The sequence below is a fragment of the Martes martes genome, assembly GCF_963455335.1.
Source record: "Martes martes genome assembly, chromosome: 2".
Lineage (NCBI taxonomy): Eukaryota > Metazoa > Chordata > Mammalia > Carnivora > Mustelidae > Martes > Martes martes.
In genome coordinates this window covers 48007574-48026707 of record NC_137889.1, presented here as the reverse complement: position 1 = coordinate 48026707, position 19134 = coordinate 48007574, and the positions used below count along the sequence as shown (strand labels likewise).

Sequence of the window (19134 nt, the reverse complement as noted above, 5' to 3'; positions counted from 1 at the left end):
GCATATCATATCAGGTATACACTTCTTAGAAGGAAAAATCCCATCAGTCTAATTATATGTCAAATTTCCTAGGATCAGAACAAATCATAAAAAAGAATAGCTCATATTCACGATTTTTCAAAACTGATCCATATATTTAATATTTCCCATAATAAATACATGTAGAAGGGATTTTGAAAGACACATTTATCTGTTATAATTACCTCACTATTATCCAGGACCAAATAATATTCTATGTATTTCTTATGTTCCAGACCCTTCTGGTCTTTTGATTTCTGTAATAAATATAAAAAAGAAAATTACTAAAACAGCATCATTCTCCTCGAGAGTCATTCTTTTATTTGAAAAGTGTAATTTTAGAAAAGATTGGTTGATATCTGGTAATAAAGGAAAACAACATTACCATTTTAACTCTAAACAAGCAGAATTAGCTATAAACCAGGCTCAGTATATCAGAGCTAGAAGGGACATGAGCAATATTCTAGTCTGACTTTCATTTTGGCAGAATTTAAATGATTGCACACCTAACTAATAAGTGTGCTGGAACTAAACCAAAAGCTTTTGGATTTTTTGAACAATGGGTTTTCTCCACTATGCTGCCCTGAAATAGAAAAACTCTGACTTTAGCAACCTCTTAGTGTTTTCTTGTTGTGAGCACCCCCTTCTTTAGCAATGGTGCAATGCCCAGAGCCATCATGGCACCCAGTCCGCTCCTTTCTCCTCAGGCAGAGCTAGATCTCTTTCCTACATTCCAAGCTTCCCTATTTTCTGTTCCTTTTTCTCCACAAAACAAAGCAAGACAACAACAACAACAAGAAGAAAAGATACATTTCATAGTGGATTGTTCCATTGAAAAGTAGCAGATACGTTATTCATACTAAATAATAAACTATCAAAGTTTATTATGTTGCATTTCTGGAAGTGCTTGTCTTTTTTTTTTTTTTTTTTTTTTTTATTTACGTATTTGCAAGACAGAGAAAGGGAGCATGAGTGGTGGGAGGGGTAGAGGGAAAGGAAGAGAAAGAATCTCAGGCTGACTCCGTGCTGAGCATGGAGCCCGACTCAGGGCTCAATCCCACAACCCTGAGAAACCAAGTCTGATGCTTACCAGACTGAGCCACCCAGGCACTCAGAAGTGGTTGTCTTTTAACAGATAAATCAGCTTCCATTAGCAAGAATACATTACTGAAAGTGGACTTTTAGGTGTAGTCCACTAGCTAAACACTTCCCTCTCAGCCTCCATCGGAGCAGCATATTCATTAGCACTTACTGGACACCAGGGGTGCTAAGAATAAGGCAATGAAACAGATATGGGCTTAAGGAGCTCCCACTAGACAAACAGGCATAAGTGAATCAGGTGGTGATTAGTGCTGTGAAGAGGAGTAAATGGAGTCACGTGATACTGAGTGCTGAGTTAGTTGTATCAGAATAGGTGGTCAGGGAAAGCTATAAAGGGTTGGTTAACAGCAGACATATTAACGAAAATGAGAAATCAGCCAAGGGAAGATAAATTGGAAGATAACTCCAGCAGAGAAAAGAAATGAACAAAAAGACTGTGAGGTGAATTGATATTGGCATGTTTAAAGCACAGAAAAATAGTCTGTGTTTGTCAGACATAATGGGGGAAGTTGTCGGTAAGAAGGGAGTTGAAGGAAAAGAGATTACAGAGGGAAGTGGGGTCCTAAACTTACAGGGATTTGTAATTCACTGTCATCCCTTCTCTGTTTAACCTCTATATATTAGAGGCTCTCATAAAATCTCAACCCTGGGTCCCATTCTTTATCTACACATTCTTCCTCAGTAATCCCATCTTGTGTTATGCCTTCTTTAAATAGAAACTCTGTACTAATTACTATCAAATGCATCTTTCCAGCCTCGGCCTCTCCTCTAAAGGCCAGACTGTTACAATTAACTACCTATTTCATGCATCCACTCAAATGTCTAATACCATAAACCTAACGTGGTCAAAATAAAACTACTGATTCCCAAACCTCATACGAAACCAGTTTCTCCCTCATTCTCCCCAGCTCAGTTAACAGCACTACCATTCATCATTTGCTCAGGCCCAAATCTAGAAATTATCCTTAATTATTTTATCCTTCATCTCTAGGAGTGAGTTCTTAATGGGGTCCTGGTATCATATCACTGGTAGAATTGAAACCTACAGCAAACTGAACCCAAAAGAGATTTTCTTTTGTTAAGACAAATTCTGCCCAGTGTTTGTGGATGCTGAAAACATTTAGAAGAGATGACTGGATATAAAGCATCCCGTGAAGAAAATGAAAGCAATTATGGCAATGACTCCCTATGGTTTCAAACAAGCCATATCCATTTTTCTTCTGTGACTGGAAGCTGAACTCATAAGAATATCCTCAGTTCCTCTGCACATATCCTGCCTTTATTATTGCTCAGTTACATCCCAAGCACCTGTGAAGTACTTCAGGAAAGAAAACTATTAAATGAGTTCATTCATAAAGACAGCAGGATATTTTATGCGAAAGTAATAATACTTCATACCTTTGTTGTATGTTGTAGTATTGTCAAAGTTGCCTGTTCCCAGAGGGCAAGCATTATATTTATATGTCTTTTTAACCCTGGCACATTGTTGTTAATAGTAATTAATCCACAAATACTTATTAAATAAGTCATCAATGTACCACAAGGTTTTAGTGTCTCTATAGCCTAGTATAGTAATAGTAATTCAACCAAGACTATAAAGTTTCTGTCAATTGTAACTACTGAGACTGGAACCCAGGACAGCCAGGACAGGATACATGAAAGCACTGCAAATAAAATATGAAAATATGCATACTACCAGACTGGTGGCAGGTAGAATCATACTCTTCCGAGATCCGCGTGCCAGTAGTATGTCATCCGTCCCACAAGTGCTGTTAGTCTTTTCATCTGGATCATAACTGAAGAGTGCATGTTCCTGTCCATCCTGATTTGTAGGGCTTAAAGGTTCAATGAAGTATTTTCGATCTCCCTGACTGAAGTATCCCCTGAAACACATGAGAATTCTGGCTTCTTAAAAAATATTCCTGCTAAAAAAATAAAAAAAAAATTCCTGCTTTCGGGTGCTCTAGACTTATAGACTTCAAAAAATTTCCAATACCAAGTAATTTCAAGTTCATGGCAGTAGAATATAGTGTAACTTTGCAGCTAAAGATACACTTAGAGATGATCTAAACTTAGTTTTTCTATGAGAAATCAGATTTCTTGGGGAGAAGTGACTACTACAATGTTACATAGCTAACTTATATCAGTGCTGATGCTAGAATGGAAATTTCCTGATTCTCACCCAGTGTTCTTCCAATCTAATACCTTGTCCGCTCTAAAGGTGCACTGAAAATGAAGACCTTGGGGTCTTATAAATAAGACTTAAGATTCTGGGTCTATAACTTCTTAGATGTGATACCATGGGAAAAATACATAAACTCACATTGCCTTAGTTTCTCGAGACCTCTATAACATAAGAATAATACCTACCTAATAGAATTATTATAAAGATTGAAGGACATAATATGTAAAGCACACGATCAACAAGTATTACCAGCTTCTCCTTAGTTATCTCTGCTGAAACTCCAAGTTGAGATACATTTAACCAACAGTTAGGGGGCACCCATTATTCATTAGTCCTTAGATTAAGGGCAGACAATCAGAGAAAAAAGTCATGGTTTCTCCTTTTATGGAGCTTATAGTAAAATGAGGAAGATGGATGTGGATCACATAGTCACATTTGACCCCAAAACAATATAATTATATGACATATATGAAATATTCATAATTACAGATAACTGCTAGGACAAAAAAGCATAAAAGTATATAATCAGAGACTGGTTAAGTGTACACAGAACTAGAAGACAAGGATGCATGTGAGATCCTTTATGGTCTGCATAAAGGATCACAGTTGTTTGGACTAGGATGTGGCAGTAGAGAAAGAATAGAGTGAATAATCTCAGTGAATATTTAGCACATCTAATCAGGAGGGCTTGAAAATGGATCAAAAATGGGTAGCTGAGAGGCAAGATATCATCAAGGACTCTAGGTTTCTGAATTGGACATGTGGTTAGTTGATTATATCATTCACTGAAATAACGAACACTGGAAAGACACGAAATTTGGGAGAAAAACATTATTGATGTGGGGTTTACTAAGATTGAGATTTCACTCATCTATCCAGATATGGAAGAGATATGGATATATGGAAGACAAAATTAGATAGTCAAGTCTGGGCATCAGAAAAAATATCTCACTGTAGACAGATGCCTGGGGAGTTATTAATATACAGAAGAAAAGCTGGGCACGGATAGGACAAGCCGAAGAGAGAGCTTAAAGAGGAAATGTGGAGAAGAGCACCCATTCCTTTAAGAGTTGGACTCAAAAACCTGTATTTTGAAAATAAGCAGACAAACAAACAAACATACCTCTACAAGCAATTCAGATGTGTGAATTTAGAAACCACTATCAAGAGAAGCTCTGTTTCCTTCAAATTTCAAAATCTTTGAACCCTTTGGATTTATATTTAACTACAGGATAATTCATTCTATTTGAGATTCCTCAGGTTTATTAAAAACACACACACTCACCCCATTACCACAGGTATACACAAACCATATATGAAGCTTTACCTCAGTCCCCTACATGTGCTGATGCTAGCATCTGAAACTTTTTCATTAATGATGTGTCCTTGGTAATAACAGTCATCCTAAAGAAAAGAAAAAGGGAGATTTGTAAGGGAAAGTACATGTTTTTAGAGACACTGCTAAATTTGAATTTGAAAGCTTGAAACAAGATCTATGTTTTCAAATAATTTTACGCTGAACAATAGTCAACTTAGAGATGTAAAAAAATGGTTAAGAAGCTTTTTATGGTTAAAATCTTTAATATTTGGTTAATTAATCCAATGCTTAAAGAACATTTACTAAATAAATACTGGTATTGCAGAAAAAGGATAATGGGTGAATGCAGTCTGGAAGAAACAAATTTATAGATAAAAGTTTAAAATATGAGCCTCCAAAATATCAGACATTCATTCTTTCCCTTGGCTGATTACTCATCGTTTTCTTCTTTCCTTCTTTCTTTTTATTATCTTCATGGACATCATCCCTTTCTTTTCTTTAGCCACTGTATAGTTAGCCGCCATATAGTGCATCATTAGTTTTTGATGTAGTGTTCAATGATTCATTAGTTGCTTATAATACCCAGTGCTCATCACATGTGCCCTCCTTAATACCCACCACCCAGTTACTCCATCTCTCCAACCCCCCCTTTCGGTAACCCTCAGTTTGGTTCCCGGAGTCCAGAGTCTCTCGTGGTTTTTCTCCCTCTCTGATTCCTTCCCATTCAGTGTTCCCTACCTTCCCCTGCGGTCCTCCCCACTATTCCTTATGTCGGACACATGAGTAAAATTATATGATATGAGTGGATAAACAAGATGTGGTTCATATATACAATGGAGTATTTATTACTCAGCCATCAGAAAGGATGAATACCCACCATTTGCACCAATATGAATGGAGCTGGAGGAGATGATGCTAAGTGAAATTAGTCGAGTAGAGAAAGACAATTATCATATGATTTCACTCATCTGTGGATCATGATTTTTTTTTCTAACACCTACAAGCTCTTTCAAATGAGTGAGTTATCAGGATTATGTTTTTATGTCTTAATTTATTCAAAGAGTTTCAGCAGACTAAGTTAGTGTGACATCCCCTTCTCCATCTGGAGAAAAATGTCCAATACCAGCACTTTTCCATGTGGATGTCCTTTAATCAAGCACACCTTTCTGCTTTGAGACAGATGAGGTATTGACATCAATATCTGTGCTGTCACTATGAAGAGAATGTCTGAAGGCCTGCCAGTAGAAAACTGGAGCTCAGAAAGATGGCAATGATAAAATACTCCTCACATGACTTCACACAGCCACCTTTCTAAGTAAGAGTCAAGAATAAAAAATATTTAAGGAAAACAGAATTCTATAATTCTGTTATTGAGGAAATAGTATTGAGTTGGAGACACTATATAATCTGGAGAAGAGATCGGTGCTAAGAACTCTAGATGTATTCAATTCTTCACTCTTCTAATGAAAATGAGAAGCTCCTGCCCACTCTCTTATAGGGAGCCCCTGAAGGGAAGCCCACATAACCAAGGGGTTACCACGGTTGTCAAGGAATGACTTTGTTCTTGTCAAAATGTACAAATATTAGGGGGTATATTAAGAAATTACTACTTCTGGAAAAAGCACCAACGTTGTAAATGCTGTTTAATTTTCACTATTTGTCTGGCAATGACACTGCCCTTGGGTGTACCGGTCACACCCCAAATGACAGTGATTCTAGGATACTCTTTTACCATTATTTGTGGGCTTGTGGTGACCTCCTCTCCAGTGGAATTATAATGTGTTTCCATGTAACCTGGTGCAAGAAGCTCCCTGGAGGAAAAAAAAAGAAAAAATTTCATGGTTACTCATGCTAATTAAAAAGTGCATTGGTCAAAGTGAAAGCTTCCACTGGTAGTCTAGGAAAGCTTTTAACTCCTGAGCTCCTTCTCCTAAGCCCTCAAGCAGAGTCCAAGCATGAAGAGGATGCTTACGATGCAAAGACTGAGGGAGCTGGGTCTTTGGCATTCCTGAGTAGTGTGGAACAGTGTCTGTTTTCTCATCAGACTTTCATACTTCTCTGAGGGGAGACTTGAGGAAGAAATGGAACTGAGAAGGGTAGACTTGATTTAAAAACATGACTGAAAAGAACAGCGTTCCTCATCAGTTTGCAATAACTACATTTTCACCCAGTCCTTTCCAGTTCCCAGGGACTGCTAGCACCTGTAGCAGCGGCAAGTTTCGTGGTCATTGACTTGCATTTGGTAGGTAGGGCCTTTCTGGCGTTTTCACTGAGCTTCTCAGAATTCTTTCAATTACCTGACAGCACATAGGAGTCTGGATATACCTTTTAAAGAGGCAGGGCAAGGAGAAAAGGAAGTAACTAGTATACGTTAAATGCTATCTCTGTGCCAGCCACTAAGTTAGACACCTTACACGGATCGTTTGTTTAATCATTTCTGCAGTCTGGTAAGGTAAATATGACTTGCTTCATTTTTCAGATAAGATTATACAGTTCGAGGGGCAAACGATCATATCTAAGTCTGCCTAAAGTTCACACCTGTACTATTTCTATTCTACCACACCATTTCCAAAGTCCAGGCAGTTGTGATTTTTGCAAATGGCAATAGTTTATTTGAGGGGAAAAAAAATCTTGCTGTACTATATAGAATGGTTTAGGGATTGAAAGAGCTTGAAAGCACAGAATTAGGGGAGAAAACTACTTTTGAAGTTGTCGAGATATAGGATCATCAAGATCTGAGTCAGAATTGAGGCAGTGAAACTTGAAAGAAATGTTGAATGTAACTGACCTGAATGCGGAGAATGAAAGAACAAGAGGACAATATAATGCATGAGAAAATGGGAGGGTTAGTGTGTAGCTAGATGGAAGGAGCACTGGTGTGGGCATCAGGAGAGTCCAGTTTGGTTTTAACACTGACTTGTTCTTTAGTCCTTGAATTTATTTAATTATACATGTCTTTTTTTGTTTTTCCTGATGGAAATAGTTGCAAATTGTTTTAAACACTAATCTTTGAGTATTAGAATAATAAACTACAATAATGTAGGGGAAGATTTAAAAATCTGTCTGCTTTTTCACAGAATTTGATACAATTGTATCTCATGCGTAATATTTTATTACTAGAAGGATCCCTACACTTGTAAACTGTTATTTTACTCAATGTGTTTCCACTACTTTGGTAGAAACAAATATTCACCAACCCAACCCCCCCCCCCCCCCCGCCAGGGCAGTTGAGAAAAAAAACTTATTAGCAGAGGTTTTTGAGAGCCTTAAGCAGAAAAAGCCTCAATTAGCACATTTTCCACATACTAACTATCGGTAAGGATAATATCAGAAATAAAAACACTTACTTGTTTTTTTTCAAGTAAAGCACTGCAATTTTCCCATTAACTGTAATTTTATACTTCAATTCAGTTTCAAACTTTTCCTGCAAAAATGCACAAACATTTACTGGTCATTATAAACACACACAAGTATTCATTTGGCTGTGTTCATCTTTCTAATCATTAGCAAACAATGCCTACTTTCTTTTTCTTAAATTTTTTAATTTTTTATAAACATATAATGTATTATTAGCCCCAGGGTACAGGTCTGTGAATCGCCAGGTTTACACACTTCACAGCACTCACCATATCACATACCCTTCCCAATGTCCATAACCCCACCACCCTCTCCCTACCCCCCTCCCCCCAGCCCCCCTCAGTTTGTTTTGTGACATTAAGAGTCTCTTATGGTTTGTCTCCCTCCCGATCCCATCTTGTTTCATTTATTCTTTTCCTACCCCCCCAAACCCCACATGTTGCATCTCCACTTCCTCATATCAGGGAGATCATATGATAGTTGTCTTTCTCTGATTGACTTATTTTGCTAAGCATAATACCCTCTAGTTCCATCCATGCCATTGCAAATGGCAAGATTTCATTTCTCTTGATGGCTGCATAGTATTCCATTGTATATATATACCACATCTTCTTTATCCATTTATCTCTTTCTTTAATGGTAGTCTATATAGTTTATATGCTTCTAGCCTCTTTTAACAAATCAAACAACTCTGCCATCAGAATAGACGAATTATCTGAGACCTTTCTATCCATCCATCCATCCATCCACCCATCTATTTTGTAAATATTACTTGAGTGTTAGTTATATGCATGACTCTACTCAGCTCTGGAAATTCAACTCTAAGCAAGAAAAATTGACCCCTACTGTCAGAAAGCTTATAATCTTGTGGAAAGACAGACAATAAAAGTGATTTATGTTGTATCATAAGGGATATAAATATGAGTGCAATGTAAGCTGTCTAACATCTTAAGGTCTGGAAAGGCTTTCTTGAGGAAGTACCATGCAAGCTGAGATATGAATTAGTCAGGTGAAGGAGGGTGGGGAACTTATTTGAGAAGAAGGAATAGTATGTCCACAGACCCAAAGACCTCGAAGACTCCTACTGATGATTTTTGGTCTGGAGGTATTCTCATAGCTAACTGGAGGTCAGAGTATGGACAAAACAACACATATATATATTCAAAATCAGTGAGAAATTAACATCTCAAGACTTCAGAAAGAGAAAATATCACCTCAAGCAAACCTCATGTGGAAAAGGAGAACTGTTTCAAGATTTAGATATACAAAAAGAGATACAGAAGACTGTATGTTAGAGAAGATGCTATTGAGTACTAAATTCTAATCTTGTTCTTTAAAACAGAGTTATTAACCATGGTTACACTCAAAATCTAAAAATTCACTGGGGAGTGCCACAACATTGTTATTAAAGAGATCTAAGTATGGCCGACCAAATATGACAGAGTGGTATTTCCTCTGCTGGGCTGCACCTAAGGCCAAGTTTTCTTCTCTTCTCCCTCTCCTAGACAGAGCAGTACCTGACCTCAGCAAGGGACAATAGTGCATTAGAGGTCAGGAGGATTGTGCAGGGATGTGCCAACTCCAAGGTCAGTTGGAATGGCCCCCATTCCCTGTAAATGAGTAGTTATTAGAGTCCTCTCTGATGTCAAAAGCTCCTGGGTGTAAGTATCCTATACTGCAGGTCTAGATGAGGAGAGGATGCTGTAATTCACCTTATGTTGATGAATAACAGCAGCTGGGGTGGGGGGGAGGCCTGACGGTTGAAAATCAGTTGTGGGGAATCATTGTAACCACTTATCACTTAGATTTAAGAAAGGCCAGGGCTGGGAGTCAAGATGGCGGAGAAGTAGCAGGCTGAGACGACATCAGTTAGAAGGAGATCAGCTAGATAGCTTATCTAAACATTGCAAACACCTACAAATACAATGGGAAATCGAAGAAAAGAGCAATAATTCTAAGAAACAGAAAATCGACCATTTTCTGAAAGGTAGGACCTGCAGAGAAGTGAGTCCGAAGTGATGGGAAGATAGACCGCGGGGGGGAGGGGCCAGCTCCCGACAAGCGGCAGAGCAATGGAGCACTACATCAGGACTTTTAAAAGTCTGCTCCACGGAGGGACATCGCTCCAGAGGCTAAACCAGGGGGAAGCCTACACGGGGTAAAGGGGTCACCGTAATCCCAGGTCCTGCAGGATCACTGGAAGGACTGGGGGTGTCTGAGTGTCACAGAGCTCAGAGGTATTAGAGCAGGGAAGCTGGCTACAGTGACAAAGCTGAGGAGTGAGCTCTCAACTCAGGGTTACCTTGAACCGGTCGCAGGCTGGGTGAGCTTGGAGCGTGGCCGGAGGCCACGAAGACGGAAGCAACCAAGCGCTTTTCTCCAAGCATGAGCGACTGAGCGCTTTTCTCCAAACGCGACCAGAGGCCAGGGAGATGGGAGCAATTGGGTGCTTTTCTCTGAGGGCGCACTGAGGAGTGGGACCCCGAGCTCTCGGCTCCTCTGGGCCAGAGACTGGGAGGCTGCCATCTTCATTCCCACCCTCCGGAACTCTACGGAAAGAGTTCAGGGAACAAAAGCTCCTGAAAGCGAACCCGAGTGGATTACTTAACCTGGCGCCAGATAAGGGCGGGGCAATTCTGACTCGGGCAAAGACACTTGAGAATCACTACAACAGGCCCCTCCCCCAGAAGATCAACAAGAAACCCAGCCAAGACCAACTTCACTTACCAAGGAGAACAGTGGAATTCCAGAGGAGGAGAAAGTAAAGCAAGGAATTCATGGCTTTCTCCCCATGATTCTTTATTCTTGCAGTTAATTTTTTTTTCTTTTTTCTTCTGCTAAATTTTTTTTTAACTTTTACCCTTTCCTCTTTTAACTTTTTTTTTAACTAGTTTATCTTAAAAATACCTTACTAAAAAAAAAAAATCTTTTTTGAACCTTCATTATTATAGTGATATTTAATCTTCCATTGTATCTAACTATATTTTTTGTATATACATATATTTTCTTTTTTTAATATTTTTTCCTTGTTTTCTTTTCTTTTTTTTTTTTTTTTCTTGTTTATCCCCTTTCTCCCTCCCATGATATGGGGTTTCTTCTGATTTGGTTAAAGCACATTTCCCTGGGTTTCTTTGCCACCCTTTTAACATTTTATTTGCTCCTTTATATATTCTTATCTGGACAAAATGACAAGGTGGAAAAACTCACCAAAAAAGAAGAACAAGAAGCAGTACCGAAAGCTAGGGACCTAATCAATACGGGCATTGGTAATATGAGAGATCTAGAGTTCAGAATGATGATTCTCAAGGTTCTTGCTGGGCTCGAAACAGGCATGGAAGATATTAGAGAAACCCTCTCCAGAGAGATAAAAGCCATTTCTGGAGAAATAAAGGAACTAAAATCTAACCAAATTGAAATCAAAAAAGCTATTAATGAGGTGCAATCAAAAATGGAAGCTCTTACTGCTCGGATAAATGAGGCAGAAGAAAGAAATAGTGACATAGAAGACCAAATGACAGAGAATAAAGAAGCTGAGCAAAAGAGAGACAAACAAATACTGGACCATGAGGAGAGAATTCGAGAGATAAGCGACACCATTAGACGACATAACATTAGAATAATTGGGATTCCAGAAGAAGAAGAAAGAGAGAGGGGAGCAGAAGGTATATTGGAGACAATTATTGTCGAGAATTTCCCTAATATGGCAAAGGGAACAAACATCAAAATCCAGGAGATGCAAAGAACGCCCCTCAAAATCAATAAAAATAGGTCCACACCCCGTCATCTGATAATAAAATTTACAAGTCTTAGCGACAAAGAGAAAATCCTGAAAGCAGCCCGGGAAAAGAAGTCTGTAACATACAAGGGTAAAAACATTAGATTGGCAGCAGACTTATCCACAGAGACCTGACAGGCCAGAAATAACTGGCGTGATGTATTCAGAGTACTAAACGAGAAAAACATGCAGCCAAGAATACTATATCCAGCTAAGCTATCATCGAAAATAGAAGGAGAGATAAAAATCTTCAAGGACAAACAAAAACTGAAAGAATTTGCAAACACCAAACCAGGAAATATTGAAAGGGGTCCTCTAAGCAAAGAGAGACTCTAAAAGTAGTAGATCAGAAAGGAACAGAGACAATATACAGTAACATTCACCTTACAGGCAATACAATGGCAATAAATTCATATCTCTCAATAGTTACCCTGAATGTTAATAGGCTAAACGCCCCAATCAAAAGACACAGGGTATCAGATTGGATAAAAAAACAAAACCCATCAATATTCTGCCTACAAGAAACTCATTTTAGACTCGAAGACACCCCCAGATTTAAAGTGAGGGGGTGGAAAACAATGTACCATGCTAATGGACATCAGAAGAAAGCTGGAGTGGCAATCCTTCTATCAGATCAATTAGATTTTAAACCAAAGACTATAATAAGAGATGAGGAAGGACACTATATCATACTCAAAGGGACTATCCAACAAGAAGACCTAGCAATTTTAAATATCTATGCCCCTAACATGGGATCAGCCAACTATATATACCAATTAATAACAAAATCAAAGAAACATATTGACAATAATACAATAATAGTATGGGACTTTAACACTCCCCTGACTGAAATGGACAGATCATCCAAGCAAAAGATCAACAAGGAAATAAAGGCCTTGAATGACACACTGGGCCAGATGGACATCACAGATATATTCAGAACATTCCATCCCAAGGCAACAGAATACACATTCTTCTCTAGCGCACATGGAACATTCTCCAGAATAGACCACATCCTGGGTCATAAATCAGGTCGCAACCGATATCCAAAGATTGGGATCATTCCCTGCATATTTTCACCACAATGCTCTGAAGCTAGAACTCAATCACAAGAGGAAATTTGGAAAGAACCCAAATACATGGAGACTAAACAGCATCCTTCTAAAAAATGAATGGGTCATCCAGGAAATTAAAGAAGAATTGAAAAAATTCATGGAAACAAATGATAATGAAAACACAATGGTTCAAAATCTGTGGGACACAACAAAGGCAGTCCTGAGAGGAAAATATATAGCGGTGCAAGCCTTTCTCAAGAAACAAGAAAGGTCTTAAGTACACAGCCTAACCCTACACCTAAAGGAGCTGGAGAAAGAACAACAAAGAAAGCCTAAACCCAGCAGGAGAAGAGAAATCATAAAGATCAGAGCAGAAATCAATGAAATAGAAACTAAAAAAACAATAGAACAAATCAATGAAACTAGGAGCTCGTTCTTCGAAAGAATTAATAAGATTGATAAACCCCTGGCCAGACTTATCAAAAAGAAAAGAGAAAGGACCCAAATAAATAAAATCATGAATTAAAGAGGAGAGATCACAACCAACACCAAAGAAATACAAACAATTATAAGAACATACTATGAGCAAATCTACGCCAACAAATTCGACAATCTGGAAGAAATGGATACATTTCTAGAAACATATAAACTACCACAACTGAACCAGGAAGAAATAGATAACCTGAACAGACCCATAACCAGTAAGGAGATTGAAACAGTCATCAAAAATCTCCAAACAAACAAAAGCCCAGGGCCAGATGGCTTCCTAGGGGAATTCTACCAAACATTTAAAGAAGAATTAATTCCTATTCTCCTAAAACTATTTCAAAAAATAGAAATGGAAGGAAAACTTCCAAACTCATTTTATGAGGCCAGCATCACCTTGATCCCAAAACCAGACAAGGATCCCACCAAAAAAGAGAATTACAGACCAATATCCTTGATGAACACAGATGCAAAAATTCTCACCAAAATACTAGCCAATAGGATCCAACAGTACATTAAAAGGATTATTCACCATGACCAAGTGGGATTTATTCCAGGGCTGCAAGGTTGGTTCAACATCCACAAATCCATCAATGTGATACAATACATTAATAAAAGAAAGAACAAGAACCACATGATACTCTCAATAGATGCTGAAAAAGCATTTGACAAAGTGCAGCATCCCTTCCTGATTAAAACTCTTCAAAGTGTAGGGATAGAGGGCACATACTTCAATATTATCAAAGCCATCTATGAAAAACCCACTGCAAATATTCTCAATGGAGAAAAACTGAAAGCTTTTCAGCTAAGGTCATGAACACGGCAGGGATGTCCATTATCACCGTTGCTATTCAACATAGTACTAGAAGTCCTAGCCTCAGCAATCAGACAACAAAAAGAAATTAAAGGAATCCAAATCAGCAAAGAAGTCAAACTATCACTCTTTGCAGATGATATGATATGATATGTGGAAAACCCAAAAGGCTCCACTCCAAAACTGCTAGAACTTGTACAGGAATTCAGTAAAGTGTCAGGATATAAAGTCAATGCATAGAAATCAGTTGCATTTCTTTACACCAACAATAAGACAGAAGAAAGAGAAATTAAGGATTCAATCCCATTTACAATTGTACCCAAAATCATAAGATACCTAGGAATAAACCTAACCAAAGAGGCTAAGAATCTATACTCAGAAAACTATAAAGTACTCATGAAAGAAATTGAGGAAGACACAAAGAAATGGGAAAACGTTCCATGCTCATGGATTGGAAGAACAAATATTGTGAAAATGTCTATTCTACCTAAAGCAATCTACACATTTAATGCAATCCCTACCAAAATCCCATCCATTTTTTTCAAAGAAATAGAATAAATAATCCTAAAATTTTTATGGAACCAGAAAAGACCTCGAATAGCCAAAGAAATATTGAAAAAGAAAACCAAAGTCGGTGGCATCACAATTCCGGACTTCAAGCTCTATTACAAAGCTGTCATCATCAAGACAGTATGGTACTGGTGCAAAAACAGACACATAGATCAGTGGAACAGAATAGAGAACCCAGAAATAGACCCTCATCTCTATGGTCAACTAATCTTTGACAAAGCAGGAAAGAATGGCCAATGGAAAAAAGACAGCCTCTTCAACAAATGGTGCTGGGGAAATTGGACAGCCACATGCAGAAAAATGAAATTGGACTATTTCCTTACACCACACACGAAAATAGACTCAAAATGGATGAAGGACCTCAATGTGAGAAAGGAATCCATCAAAATCCTTGAGGAGAATGCAGGCAGCAACCTCTTTGACCTCCACCGCAGCAACTTCTTCCTAGGAACATCGCCAAAGGCAACAGAAGCAAGGGCAAAAATGAACTATTGGGATTTCATCAAGATCAAAAGCTTTTGCACAGCAAAGGAAACAGTTAACAAAACCAAAAGACAACTGACAGAATGGGAGAAGATATTTGCAAACGACATATCAGATAAAGGGCTAGTATCCAAAATCTATAAAGAGCTTATCAAACTCAATACCCAAAGAACAAATAATCCAGTCAAGAAATGGGCAGAGGACATGAACAGACATTTCTGCAAAGAAGACATCCAGATGGCCAACAGACACATGAAAAAATTCTCCACATCACTCGGCATCAGGGAAATACAAATCAAAACCACAATGAGATACCACCTCACACCAGTCAGAATGGCTAAAATTAACAAGTCAAGAAATGACAGATGCTGGCGAGGATGCGGAGAGAGGGGAACCCTCCTACACTGCTGGTGGGAATGCAAGCTGGTGCAACCACTCTGGAAAACAGTGTGGAGGTTCCTCAAAAAACTGAAAATAGAGCTACCCTACGACCCAGAAATTGCACTACTGGGTATATATCCTAAAGATACAAACGTGGTGCTCTGAAGGGGCATGTGCACCCGAATGTTTATGGCAAAAATGTCCACAATAGCCAAACTATGGAAAGAACCTAGATGTCCATCAACAGATGAATGGATAAAGAAGAAGTGGTATATATACACAATGGAATACTATGCAGCCATCAAAATTAATGAAATCTTGCCATTTGCAACGACGCGGATGGAACTAGAGGGTATTATGCTTAGCGAAGTGAGTCAGTCGGAGAAAGACAACTATCATATGATCTCCCTGATATGAGGAAGTGGAGATGCAACATGGGGGTTTTGGGGGGTAGGAGAAGAATACATGAAACAAGATGGGATCAGGAGGGAGACAAACCATAAAAGACTCAATCTCAAAAAACAGACTGAGGGTTGCTGGGGGCAGTGGGGATGGGAGACGGTGGTGGGGATATGGACATTGGGGAGGGTATGTGCTATGATGAGTGCTGTGAAATGTGTAAACTTGGCGAGTCACAGACCTGTACCCCTGGGATAAAAACACATTATATGTTTATTAAAATTTTTTTTAAAAAGGCCAGATGGAATTAAAATATTAGGAGGATAGCAGATATAATCTTCCCAGAAAAGCCTTCCAGATATCTATTTTCTGTTAGCAATGGATTTTAGTGGATTTTCACATAAAATGTTATTTGGAGATTATTTTAGAAAAGATTATTGCTTTTGGACTGGAAGTTTTAGCCAACACTGGCCTAGAGATTATAGATGAAAGGAAACAACAAGGAAGAAAACAAGTCTTTATGAAAGAGGTTGCACTGGGTGATGTGATAACTTCATGCCCCTAGTAGAAGTCCATGGTAGAGAGAAATGCCTGCTTAAAAAAAAAAAAAAAAAAAAAAAAACAAAAAACTATCCTCCTTGTGTGCAACCTGAGTCCTGAACTATGAATGAGGATAGGAAAGATGCACTTTGATTTGGAGAGTACCCACTAGAAGGCAATGATTCGGAGCCCAAAGAGTAAGGTTAGCTGGTCACAGGGACATAAAAATAAATGTCCTCCAGGAAAAATGCCATGGATAAGGTTGAATGGGTGGACTGGGAAGGCCACTATCCTGGATGTTCCTGGGATGGAAAAGAGAGTGTAAAGTCAAGATGATGCCCATAGGCACACAGCAAATAGCAAATCACACCCTAGAAGTCCCAGGAAGGCTTAATGCCAATAGTACAACTGTTGTCATAACATACAGTAAGCTGAGGCCTCCAGGAACCCTGGCAGACCTAGCTCAGGCCTCAAATTGTTCCCAGTGTAAGGGAGGCATTGTGTTGCCAGATATTCTATTTGGGGCATGAGCCAAGAGCACAGCAGTTTTGGCCTCTAAGGAAGTGTGTGTGCTCTGGAGGCAGAATCCTGGGAAGATAGGGATTACCTTTGAAGTTAAGTTTCCAACATCAGGGACCTTGATTAAGTACTTTTCAAATATCCACCAATGCAAATATATGGACTACGTACTCCAGTAGTATCTATGCATTTATATGGACAATGTACTAATTCATTCATTCGACCATTTGTCCATTTACTTATTTATGCAACATATACTTAGTTTTCCTTGTGCCATGCATATAAAATATAATTAAAATACAATAATGAATATAGCATTCACATTTCTACTCTGGCCTCGAATGTCCACTCCAGAAAATGTTTCGAAGGATCATTTCATTCTAGCTCAAATCTTAAGTAACTAGGCCAGGTGCGATGAAGTCAGGTGCCATGAAGAGGCCAGGCTCTTGGAATAGAAGACAAGAAAAGCCAGTGCTTCTGTTCTCTGGACCAGTAGAGGGCACAGTTGCTTAATAATAAGTGCACAAATCCTCCACATCTCCACTGCCTTGAGGAGTGAGTAATCTAGACTAACTAGATCTATGTAACATCTATGGGATGCAGAGATCCCTTCAGTCACATGCAATCCAAAGTCTAGACATTTCAAGTAATTGCTTATCAATTCCTTGCACAAGGAAGACCAATAGTCTCAATCAAAAAGCCTTGAGGATAACTTTTAAGAACTTTGCTTCTATCTATAGGACAGTGTTCTTATTGGTCATAAGCTGTACCTGAACAAAAAGAGAAGATTTTATGTCAAAAGAATGTGCCTGCTGTGTGGCAGATAAGGATGTCCTGGCTTCTCTAACCTATGCTTATGAGACAAGTGTGATGTGGCAGAATTCAGTCACCCTGACAGGGCAGAACTGAAATATCAGACATGCAGCAACATGGGACTTTATATGCATAACCAAAACAGTGGCTGGAATCCCAGAGAGACTATAAAGGCTTAGCCCTAGATGATCAGAGGGAAGTGACAAAAGATACATGGTGTGACTGTCACACAAAATACAGGACATCAGTTAAATCTGAATTCCACACAAAGTGAATAATTTTCTAAATATAAGCATGTCCCATACAATATTTGAGATTACTTACACTAAAACAACAACAACAACAACAACAACAACAAAAACATTCATTGTTTATCTGACATTCAAATTTAACTGGGTATCCTGTATTTTTACTTGCTAAATCTGGTTGTTCTACACACAGTAGAATCTACAGCAGGAGCTGTAAGAATGGAAACTAGACATCTGTGACCAGGGTGAGGAAATGAAATTCTGAAATACCAGAACATGGAAACCACTGGCTGGGAAAAGCAGGACAATGCTTTTGGAATGTTTCTTTAGTCAGGAATTACTTTTAATGGTTCGATCACATTCTTGCTGTGGGGTACTTCAAAGGCATCAAGCAGCCCCTGAGAACATCAATACTGCTTGATTACTAAAAGGCAAACATGTCTGAGTTACACATATTTGTGAGATGGCTTGAAATCATTCAGTGCTTCCCCCTTCCATTCTTCATGGCTAACATGTTACCTTCTACTGTCTACAACTGAAGGCAGCAAGGAGAAGTTGGCAAATATACTACACAAAACTCTAAAAATAAAAATTGAATTAAGGCATTCAAGTCATTTAGGCATATTTTCCTTCCAATCTCCATGGAATTTGGTGTAATGGTTTTATTTCCTTCAAAAGATAAAACTGACATGTTTTGAAGGGTTTTTTTTGAACCAAAAGGCATTTATGGAATGCTTTTCATACGACAGGGGTAGAGAGATGAGGGTGCAGGAGGGAAAGAGGCATGTTAAAGATGTAGAAAATACTTTTTTCTTTTTTTTTTTTAATTGAGCTTGGCCATTTTAAACCTGAAGTGAAGATTAAACTTACACTCACAGACATGCGGGAACACACACACACACACACACACACACTATAGTGAAATCAATATTAAAAGAAAATCAAGAGCCAAATGGTGTAACACTGACCATTCCTGAAGCATGGACTATTCTATGTTGACTTCACAAAGAATATAAGATGGACTGGGCATTACGTAAACGGCATGTTATGTAGGGAAAAAAATCCTTAAAGG

General features: G+C 38.5%; 1 protein-coding gene across 1 annotated transcript in view; it reads right to left on the bottom strand.

Moving 5' to 3' along the window:
• The window catches only part of ADAM28 (ADAM metallopeptidase domain 28), a gene marked incomplete at its 3' end in the record, with an annotated part of 111816 nt that overhangs the window by 83692 nt on the left and 8990 nt on the right, over window positions 1-19134 (bottom strand). Inside the window, exons 3-7 of the mRNA XM_080796296.1 lie at window positions 7970-8046; window positions 6355-6433; window positions 4632-4708; window positions 2813-3002; window positions 204-275 (exon numbers count right to left, since the gene is read on the bottom strand). Coding sequence (XP_080652422.1) covers window positions 204-275; window positions 2813-3002; window positions 4632-4708; window positions 6355-6433; window positions 7970-8046 — 495 coding nt within the window. The remainder of the gene's footprint in view (window positions 1-203; window positions 276-2812; window positions 3003-4631; window positions 4709-6354; window positions 6434-7969; window positions 8047-19134) is intronic.